This window comes from Squalius cephalus (assembly GCF_949319135.1).
Source record: "Squalius cephalus genome assembly, chromosome: 4".
Lineage (NCBI taxonomy): Eukaryota > Metazoa > Chordata > Actinopteri > Cypriniformes > Leuciscidae > Squalius > Squalius cephalus.
This window is the reverse complement of record NC_137125.1, coordinates 36350850-36361922: the sequence shown is the minus strand read 5'-3', so window position 1 is coordinate 36361922 and position 11073 is coordinate 36350850. Positions and strand designations below refer to the sequence as shown.

The following is an 11073-nucleotide window of genomic DNA, read 5'->3' as shown; positions in this document are numbered from 1 at the left end:
GAACAAACTGGAATTTTGAGGGTGTTTACTGGCTGTATTTACATATCTTTCACTGCTTAAAACGACTTTACGACGACGATGACGACCTGCTGTATGTATGTCTATAGTTGTAGGCTATACTTTATATATAATATAGCCTATATAATTTTTGTATGTGGGCTATTTCTAACCGAGCTGGAATATTTTTTTTTTTTTTTTTTTTGTCAAATTATGCAAGTGTGAAAATGATTTAATTGTGTTTTTGCGAATACACAAAATACTTTAAATTAGCCTAGACAAATTCTGCCATTTTCTTTTAAAAGTGTTTTAAACAAAAAAATTAATTCTAAACGTAATTTCCACAAGTGATTTCAATTACCAAATGCTGTCAAACATGTTTTGAGATTTGCTCACAATTTGAGATATGATTGAAATGATCGTCATTATAATACTAGAAAACATCTTGTTATTTGTATTCAGTGTGTTGTAGTTAAATAAGGCCACATCATTTCATCATTTTTATGTATTTTTTAATCAAGTAGCACTTATAAACGCATCCATGCACTTCCACAAACTCTTGCATAGCATGTTGTTGCTGTCACGTTTGGTTTTGGGTTTTGGTTCGTAGCATAACTTGACTTGACATGACCATAACACAACATAACACGCCAACAGAGGTTTACAGTGAACAAGACAAGAGAAACATGTGGAAACATGAGGTCAATAATACAGAGACTAATGACTCGACAAGACACAAGGATGAGTGTAATGAACAAGGATGAAATAATGAACCAATGAGAACACATTAAACAAGGAAGCACATGACATGTTCACAAGAGGACAAGGGAATTACATGACAAAGGGGAGAAAAAGGCAGGATAACATAACTAAACCACAAAGATAAGGCATGAAACAAAACCAAAACTAAACGTGACAGTTGCATGTAAACAGTTCAGTTTATAATCAATTAACCCAGTAAAAACAGCTTTACACAAATGATTGTCGTATTGTTGTAATTTCATTTAGTGGTAATTCACTTTTGTAATGTAAAAATATTCACTCGGTATTCACACAGTTTTATTGTGCATCCCTGAATCCACATTTGTTAACCCTTTCAGCAAGTCGGAGTGTCGAATGCTAAAAAAACTAAGTGCACTTGGAAAATGAAACTGTCCAAGCTGTGTGTAAACATTGGCTGTCAGGCAGTTGCACAGGCAAAAAATATGCATGCCTGTATTGCTATGGCACAATGGCTGATAAGAATAATTATAGAATAACCAAACATGATAACAAAATATACAATTCTTCAAATTAAACAAGCAAAATATGCTTCCTTAAGTTGATGTGGCAAGCAGCATCCCAGACAGCAACATAGTGTCGGCCCAGATCCGGCCCACATCTGGTACACGTAGAACCAGATGTGGGCCGGATCTGGGCCGACACGATGTTGCTGTCTGGGATTTCAAATAATTCATATTAACATAAAATAAATCAAAATGACTGAATTAACCAGTTCAAATTTCGCAGGCAGTTTACGAAACAAAAAAGTGAATCCTGTTAAAACATCCTAACCCATAATCCCAAATCATAATTACTAAATAACTACATGATTCGACTCTTATTTGCTGTTTGATCTCGAGTATTTGCCAACATCCGTTGCAAGACATTCCGCCGCCTTTTTACACTCGCCTGATCTTGCGTTCGGCCTTAGTGTTCTGGTTAACTTGTCTCATCTCTAAATTAAAAAAAGAAAAAGACAAAGCAACATTTATCATATTAAAAAAAATCATGTTCAAGAAGATAGTAATGTTAATAAACCCAAAGATCGTGTGGTGCCTCATGTTACTGACAAAAGAAGACATTTAAATAATAGTTTCTAAATGCTTTTGCTGGCATACTTGCAAAATCCAGAGTGTAAGCGTCATGATTCACAGTGAAATGCATGGTCGCTTGGCTCTGTTGGAAACACCTCTCAATGTCAGCACTTGAGACTGAACAACCACCCTATTGAAAAACAAGATCAGTTACAGCAATTTCAATCTCTCTCTCTCGATAATTAAGGGCTAATGTACATTCAGCCTGCCATTACTGCAATCTAAACCCCTTCAGGAAGATCAGGTCTGGTCACCCTGAAGGATTTTATATTGCAATAATTACTGGTTGAATGCACTTTCCTGCTTATTATACGGCTATCAAATATATAATTACATGGTCATGAAAACTTGAGTTAACGTTTTTGTATATAATATTTTCTATATAGGCTTGTATTTGTATTCTGTAACACAATACAAATCCAATACAACTTTAGTTTAGTATTATTGAGATCCTATTATAGTGGATTTCTGCAGGTTTTATGAAGGTGAATTTAAGCGTTTTTAAGACGAAGTAAAGAAAAATGTAAGGAATAAATTGAAGGCAACACAATACGTCAATATGTTCTCGAAATGTAAAAGTCTAGGGAGAAACACAATGAGTTGTATAAGCAACACTTCAGAGTTTGAAAATATAAATTCCAATAGCTATCCATTACTTGAATCGCTTTGCTCCCAACCACTAGAATATGGAAATATCTTTTACCATATCTTCTGATCACACGGCAAAAAACAAGTGATGTTCTTCCTCAGTATCTTTGTCTTGTTTTCCAGTGCAAATATCTAAAGATTCTTAAATCAAGATACATTTACTGGAGATACAAAAAGTCTTGTTTACTGAGAAATTGATCAAAATTAACTTTTGAGTTTATGATTAAAACAAGAACAAATATCTGCCAATGGGCTTGGAAAATTGATAGATATTTGTTCTTGTTCAATTTTTCAAAGTAAATGTATCTTGATTTAAAGATGTTTAGATATTTGTATTGGAAAGCAGGACAAAAAAAAACTGAGGAAGATATAACATTTTTGCAATGTTTGCAACATTTCATGCCATTACTTTATTAATTTAAGACGTTCTGCTCTGATTTAAGATCTTTTTAAGACCTTAATTTGTGTAAGGGCGAATTAAGACCTTTTTAAGCCCTGCAGAAACCCTGTGATATTTTGATATTAATTTTAATTCGTTTTAGTAATTTTGTTGTACGTTTTTGTCATTTTTATTAGTTTTTTATTTTTATTTATTATTATTAATTTGAGTTATTTTAGTACATCAAGGTAAATGCTGCCTTCACTTCATGGCGTAATTACCGTAAATGACAACACACGTGACTTTCTCTTCAGAGTTGTTCACGTCCTCACACTTGGAATTATGTGTTTCTATGGCGACACTATCAGCAGCAAAATGAATCTGCAGCGTTCACGTGGTACAAGTCGGAGCACTCAGAAACGTCCCAGTTTACAAGTTGTATCTGGGTAGCGTACGGTAAACTGAAGGGACGTTTACACGACGCCGCTTTCAACTAGAACGTTTTTGAAACCGATACCATTATAGCCTCGATGTAAACTACAGAAACGAGAATTTGTGAAACGGTAATGTCATGCGCATGTATTACGTGTTTAGTCTATAGGCGCGTAGTTTTTCTTTACAAAGTGAAATCGCTACTACATACCAACTACTGGCCTGGCATGAATACTACAACGTTTTTAATTGTTTTAAAGGATCTGCGTGAACGGGGATCATTTTGACAACGTTGTCGATTGTACGTGAAAAGTGCAAAGTAAAAACTTTTCTGAAACTTTTTCTGTAAGTCATTTTATTAAAATAATAATAACACTAAAGCCCTCTGAGGCTGTTTTTACTACAGCCATCAACCGTTCTGAGTCGCAAAAGGTGCAAATTATCATTTCTAACTTAAACAGAGACACAAAAGATCAAATGTACTGTACAATTTGACAGTCATTATACAAAATATTAGAATCAAGAATCAAGCATTTTAGAGAACCGTGTGGTATAATCAATATACACATAAAAAATTGTCCTCAAAGTTTTAACATACTAAAAAAGTATTGTGCATTTGTAAATAATCAAAGAAATATAGAAGTTTTACCGTGTTGTTGAAGGTGTACCACTGATTTCTCCCTTTAAACTGCCACACTGGAGTTCTATTTGTTGGAGGATTCAACAAGTTTTTGATATGAGATGTTATTCCTTGTAATCTGTTTTGTGAGCACAATGAATTGTTAGTAGTGTTAGTTATGTGCATTACTTTTAAACAATAATGTAAATCAATTTAAACACAACTAATTTTACTTATGAATGAAACAGAATATTCAATGAAAAAAATGTAAAAAAATTTGCAATGGACTGAATGGAGAAAAGTGGGTGTTATATACATGAATATCACAAGTGTAGCACTTTTATTTCAATATGCCATTATAAATTAGATTGTAATGTGATAAGGCAAAGAGTCAAACATGAATCTGTTCAGTATTTACCCTCCACTTTGTGATGCTTCATATTTTGGGCGGCGTCTAACTCGCCTCTTATTGCCTGTAGATGAATTGGTCTGACACATTCCTGGAAACACAAAGACATTCATGAATGTGACCTTTCCTGTTTATAGAAAGGAATTGAAAAGAAAAGATGTGTGTGTGTGTGTGTGTGTGTGTGTGTGTGTGGGGTGGGGGGGGGGGGGGGGGGGGTGAATATGAAACAAACCTTTGAAGCTAATCTCATACTGGGCAGAGTCAATGCTGAACTTAACTGAACCACGTTGGTTGTTTTGATATGCCGTCTCCAGTTCTGAGCTCTCAATTGGACTGGTTTTGCCCTATAGACACACCAATACAATCAATAGATATTCATTAAATAATATTCAAACTCATTCATGCATAATATCACTTTCATATCCATATAATATTATAGATATAACTAGGCAAACACAGGAAGTGAAACACAGGAACAATACATCTAAAAATAACACAAAACAGGGGAAACAAGGCAGGAGTGTAACAATAATGACTTTTATGTATAGGTTTATTGTTTTTCTTGTCCCAAACCCAGACTTTCAATGTTAAAATATCCTTTATATAAATATTTTGTGGAGTGTATATACAATTTCTGTCGTAAAATCCATCATATTCCACATCCATCATAAAAATATATGATTTATTACTTAAAACTACGGAACTATGATAGTCTAAAAAAAGTGAAAAAAAATGTTTATTTTATTATATTATTTATATTCTATGTATTTTATATACTTATTGCTCAGTGCATATGTCATTTTCATTACGGTAATTTCAAGAAAAAAAAATACAGAAAACCAGAAAATTGTATAGGATACATTAAATGCTAGATATCATTTAGCCTTAAAGCAGTCTGTGTTTTAATTCCAAAATGTATAGTCATTTCCAACACAATTTTGTTTTTGAAAAATGTTAGTTCAGAAAAAAAAAGAGGAAATTAACAATATATTCAACTAGGAATATTGTTAGTGGACAAATTTAGTTAAAAACTAGTGAGACTGTGAAAGTGTGTTTATTTTTCAGTCTCACATCCATGAGTGTAAAACTCACCTTCCCTCCATACTGGTACCAGCAGTGGTTACCTCTGTAATACCACAACCACTTTGTATCCTTTGAGCTCATACGTCGCACTTTAATTTTCTTTTTTTTAAGAACTCTCATTTTAGTGAAATCAATCGAAATGACCCTGTAATGTGGATGAGAAGGAGTCAACACGTCAGTTACTTATAGCTGCAATAATCGAGTTACAAGCACATATTAACGGCAAATTTGGCAACAAATAAATAAATAATAATAATAGAAAATACAGCGTGTTACAGCGTACAGGAACAAAATGTGGGAAAATATTGACAGGATATTCATTTTTGGGTGACTATTCCATTAAATCTTTGGAAAAATCTTGGTACACGCAAATAGATATGTATTTGTTTGCACATACCCGGCACGGGTGTTATAGATCGTGATTCCCTTGGTGTTGGGGAGTGAATACTGGGCTTCTAGAATGTGATCATGGGTAATGTTCTCCCAGCCTTTTCCAAAATTCAACTGCCATCTGTAGGGCCCGTCACATTCTTCATCAGCGACTGTATGTGATTAAAAAAAAAAGATCAAATGATTACTGATGATTAAACATACACACATCAATATAAACACAAGCATGAGTGATTGTACTTAATTAACATACATAATTATACAACAGATCTCAATTGTATTTATCAGTCGTATTCATTCCAGTGCTGTTAGTGTTAACTAGAACTAATACTATTTTTTTTAATTACTGTTATCGTTGATTGAATTAAACCTGCAATAAAATAATAAATAAAATATATTAGATTAAAAACTTAAGCTTAGAACATTTGGAAAATTAGAAATGTTGCCCTGGCAAATAACTGCAAAAAAATAAAATAAACCTGAAATACAAATAATTTAATCTAAATATATTAAATAAATAAAATGTCAACTACACTAAAACCGACTAAAACTAAAAGTAAAAGTGTCTTCAATATGAATAAATATTATAAAATATATATATATATATATATATATATTAATAATACTAAAATGAAAAAATCCAATGAAATTTAGTCTTTGGTCTCAGAGGACATATATTATATTATATTATATTATATTATATTATATTATATTATATTTTAGTTATGGTCATCAAATCTAACTGGACAAGAGAAGTTCTGAATCCACCTGGTCAGATGAATAGTCTATCACGTCATTATTATATTATATTATATTATATTATATTATATTATATTATATTATATTATATTATATTATATTATATTATTATATTTTAGTTCTGGTCATCAAATCTAATTGGACAAGAGAAGTTCTGAATCCACCTGGTCAGATGAATAGTCTATCACGTCATTATATTATATTATATTATATTATATTATATTATATTATATTATATTATATTATATTATATTATATTATATTATATTATATTATAGTTCTGGTCATCAAATCTAATTGGACAAGAGAAGTTCTGAATCCACCTGGTCAGATGAATAGTCTATCACGTCATTATATTATATTATATTATATTATATTATATTATATTATATTATATTATATTATATTATATTATATTATATTATATTATATTATATTATATTATATTATAGTTCTGGTCATCATATCTAATTGGACAAGAGAAGTTCTGAATCCACCTGGTCAGATGAATAGTCTATCACGTCATTATATTATATTATATTATATTATATTATATTATATTATATTATAGTTCTGGTCATCATATCTAATTGGACAAGAGAAGTTCTGAATCCACCTGGTCAGATGAATAGTCTATCACATCATTATATTATTATATTATATTATATTATATTATATTATATTATATTATATTATATTATATTATATTATATTATAATTGAAGAACGTTTGGTTATTTGTCTATATTAAGAGTTAACTATCAGCTGCTGCTGAATTTGACATTTTAAATGTCATGTTTCAGGATAACATTGAGTGTGTCCTTAGAGCCAGTGTGTTTGAAAGCTAAGAAAAAAGGGTAACACTTTATTTTACAGTGTCCTTGTTACATGTTACATGTAGTTACCATAGTAATAACAGTAAATTATACATAATTACATGCAACTAACCTTCAGCCAAATCCTAATCCTACCCTAACCCTATAGTAAGTACATGTTGTTAATGATTATTACTCTGTAATTATACATTTAAGTACTTTCTACCAATGACACCTTCAAATAAAGTGTAACCGAAAAAAGTTTACTTAAGTAATTACATGTGGGTGTAATTACTGGATATATGTGTAATAATACATGTGGAAATGCTTTTTCATTTAAGTTTCTTTAACTTTTAATTGAGTATTGATGATACAGTACCCACATTTGAATTAAAAAGTACAATTTCTCAGTTTACTTTTCCACCCCCATCCACACATACCTTCAGACGAGGCTCCGCTATCTCGTCTACTGTGTCTAGACGATGAACTCGGAAGGTTGTGGTTGAGATGACAGCCGGCACCATACTTGCACGAACCCTGCAGAAAGTAACTGCATATGTGCTCCTTCCTACACTTGTCCCCAAAACGGCAGTTACCACGGTTGTAATGCATACAAACGTTACGCTTGAACACAAAGCATCAGAATTGATTAAGATTTATTCATTTATTAAGCTGCATTCACACTCAATAATGATGATTCTTTCTAAAGTAGTCTTAGATATACCTTGCCAGATGTTTGTGCAGCTGCTTCAGTGCCAGATGTGTGTGCAGCTGCTTCGGTGTCAGAGGCAGAATCGGTGGCTGCCTCCGAGTCCGTGTCACTGTCACTGAAATCTGAGCAACTCTCACTAGATTGCTGACTGCTGCCTTCACCTAGGAAGAAAGGAGTGCTCTTTATTGATATGAGAACAGTTTGAATCAATAATTGTAAATTAATTTTTAGACAGTTTGACGATAATGATAAAAATGTATGCAATTGAGATTGGGGAGTCTGGGGCTAGTTGTCACACAGGGAAGGACTTTATTTCACTTTTATCAAATGGTTGGTTTTTATTAAACAGCCATATACTTTCATTTTTGTGTGTGTGTGTGTGTGCTACTTTTTAATTGAGTACACTCAAAACATAATTATTGTGAAATATTATTACGATTATTAAAAGAAGTAGCCTATTACATTTTAAAATGTAATTTATTCCTGATATGGCAAAGCTGAATTTTCAGCAGTCTTCGGATCAACATGATCCTTTAGAAATGATTTGGTGCTCAAGAAACATTTATTATTATCAATGTTGAAAACAGTTGTGCTGCTTAATATTTTTGTGAATTAAAAAAATATATTTAAAAATGAATAAGAATTACAAGTAATTTATACATTCTGTAAACGTTTATCCAGACAGGGTTTCTTACCACATAGGGGGGTCGATTTACCAGGGGCCATCTTATCCCTCTTTTAACATTTAACAACTAAATTAGCAAATGTTTCGGTTTAATTCCTTTCATAACACACTGGCTGATTCATCATCATCCTGCACATGCTAAACTTACATCTAAAAACGGTACAATTTAAAAATAAATACACATTGTCACTACCATTTAGGTAACCTACTAATATAATCACACATGTGTTTTTATAATGCTAAAATTCACATTTGAGTGGTAAATAAGGTACAAAGGTACCTTAAAAGGGTAACGTTACCACACATGTGACAACTTGGCACATTTTTTTCTGAGAGCTGTACTGGACGGTCACTTTTTCAAATATTAGCCTGGATTGTTTCACTTTCAACCCATGTTTGGGTCAAATATGGACAAACCCAACCGTTGGTTTACATTTTTAAATTAAATTTTTTAAACCCACCGGTTGGACAAATCCATATTTGACCAAAACATGGGTTGAAACAACCTGGCATAGTTCGTATCGTCAAATATGTGTGCATAAACAGTGGTAGCAGCAAGTTGCACAAACCGCAAATCTAAAGTTAAGAAACCCCTTACACAAAACCATAAGCAAAAATGACCTACAGGTGGTTCAACTTTGATTGATCAACTTTAAAGGATTGAACACTGATTCCCATTGTGACAACATGCCTCGTTGTCTTTAAGGTAAGAGACTTTGCCTTTCCAAAATAAACGCATTAAGAAAAGTTCACTGGAAGTTCACTTGTCACAAGTAGTCTAGTTTTAGTGAAATATTTCTAAATGAGAGTGACGCCTTAACCAAGACAAGAGGGTGTCGACCGAAACCGCAGACAAGCTAGATCACTGCAATAGGCTACCTGAGATTAAAAGATTGCTTGTCTTGTACTGACAGCTTAATTATGTGTTTAATGCACTTTGTTTATTTGATATCGGAATATATATGAAACTCACCCGAATCATCTCGATAGTTCGAAGCCATATTCCTAAATGAAACGCCCTTTGCAATCTTTCAGTTTCATTTTCTAGTAAATATAACGTTAACTGCATTTGCTCGAGAGTAGGCAACTAAACAAGCAGGCTATCGTTGTTTTGACGAATTAATTTCATAATGGTTTTACGCAAAGATAACTCGTAAAGGGTTTTAAAGTCCATTTGAACTAAAATAAATAAATAAATCCATATAGTACAGCAATAAAATTAATTTATCTTCTTCAAGAAGTTATTTTTTAAGCTCTGGCGCCACCTGCAGGGCAGAAATCGTAAATGCAGGCGCTTTTAACAGCTTTAGCAGTGAGTCTAAATTTAAAGGAATAGTTCACCCAAAAATGAAACATTTTGTCATCATTTACTCACCCAAGTTGTTCCAAACCTGTATGAGACTCTTTATTCTGCTGAACACAAAAGAAGATATTTTGAAGAATGTTGGTAACTGACAATTGACCTTTCGCCGGCCCCTCCCCCAAAACGGCCATTGTCCAATCACACATCATAGCAACCGTTACTATGTGAGCAGGTCCGACAAACATTAGCAAGATGGTGAAGCGTGCGCCCATGGCGTTTGTAAATCGGACACTACATACCCCGAGAGATTGTCTGGAGGAGTTGTGTTCTTTCCATTCCCAAAGCCGAAAACACAACGTGAGCGGTGCCTACAATGGATAAAACAGTGTGGACGGCCCCAATCCCAGTTAAATGTGTCGAACATTACGAAGCATAAATACGTCTGCTGGCTGTGGTATCGATGGCTAAGTTAACGTTACTTAAAGTTTTTTTTGTTTTGTTTTTCTGATCTGAAAAACTCCTATCTGTAACTCAAAAAACATAATATTGTCTGAACCGCGAGTTTTATGATCCGTTGCCCCACTAATAAATATTATGGTCTCAACCGCGATTTTTGTGATCTGTTGTCCCCCTAATAAATATTATGGTAACGTTAAGTGCATTATGAAAGACAATCAATGAAAGTTATTTAGATGCAAATTAAGGCTATGTCTGGTTAAACAGTTATTGTGTGATTTCGTTTATTGTGCTTTGTCAACTTGAAGCATGAATTTGAGAAAGAAAATCATTTTTGGAATAAAATGCACCACATACTTTTGTCAATGATATAGGCCTAAGTTATAGCTAAAAGATTGTAAAAGCTTTCAGTTCACCTGCCTAATTGTAGTTGAAAAGTCAAATTAAGCTTGATTAATGATATAACGTTACTGTGACTGATCAAATAAACTAACGTTACAGCATCGGGAATAACTCCCATGTGTTTTGCAG

At 32.8% G+C, this 11073-nt stretch overlaps 1 protein-coding gene across 2 annotated transcripts; it reads right to left on the bottom strand.

Moving 5' to 3' along the window:
• Window positions 1-722: 722 nt before the first annotated feature.
• Window positions 723-9973, bottom strand: LOC307157085 (uncharacterized protein). 2 transcript variants are annotated; one of them, XM_079868856.1, is made up of 10 exons: window positions 9757-9973; window positions 8142-8259; window positions 7827-8014; window positions 5821-5965; window positions 5433-5568; window positions 4573-4684; window positions 4350-4431; window positions 3962-4070; window positions 1878-1983; window positions 723-1714 (listed from the first exon to the last, which is right to left on the bottom strand). In XM_079868856.1, the coding sequence occupies exons 1-10, from the start codon at window positions 9782-9784 to the stop codon at window positions 1659-1661; spliced, it is 1080 nt and encodes a 359-aa protein (XP_079724982.1). In that variant the 5' UTR covers window positions 9785-9973; the 3' UTR covers window positions 723-1658. The 2 variants fall into 2 exon arrangements, with proteins under 2 accessions (XP_079724982.1, XP_079724981.1); XM_079868855.1 differs by having other exon boundaries at window positions 7827-8010; window positions 8111-8259; window positions 9757-9972.
• Between the last annotated feature and the right edge of the window lie 1100 nt (window positions 9974-11073).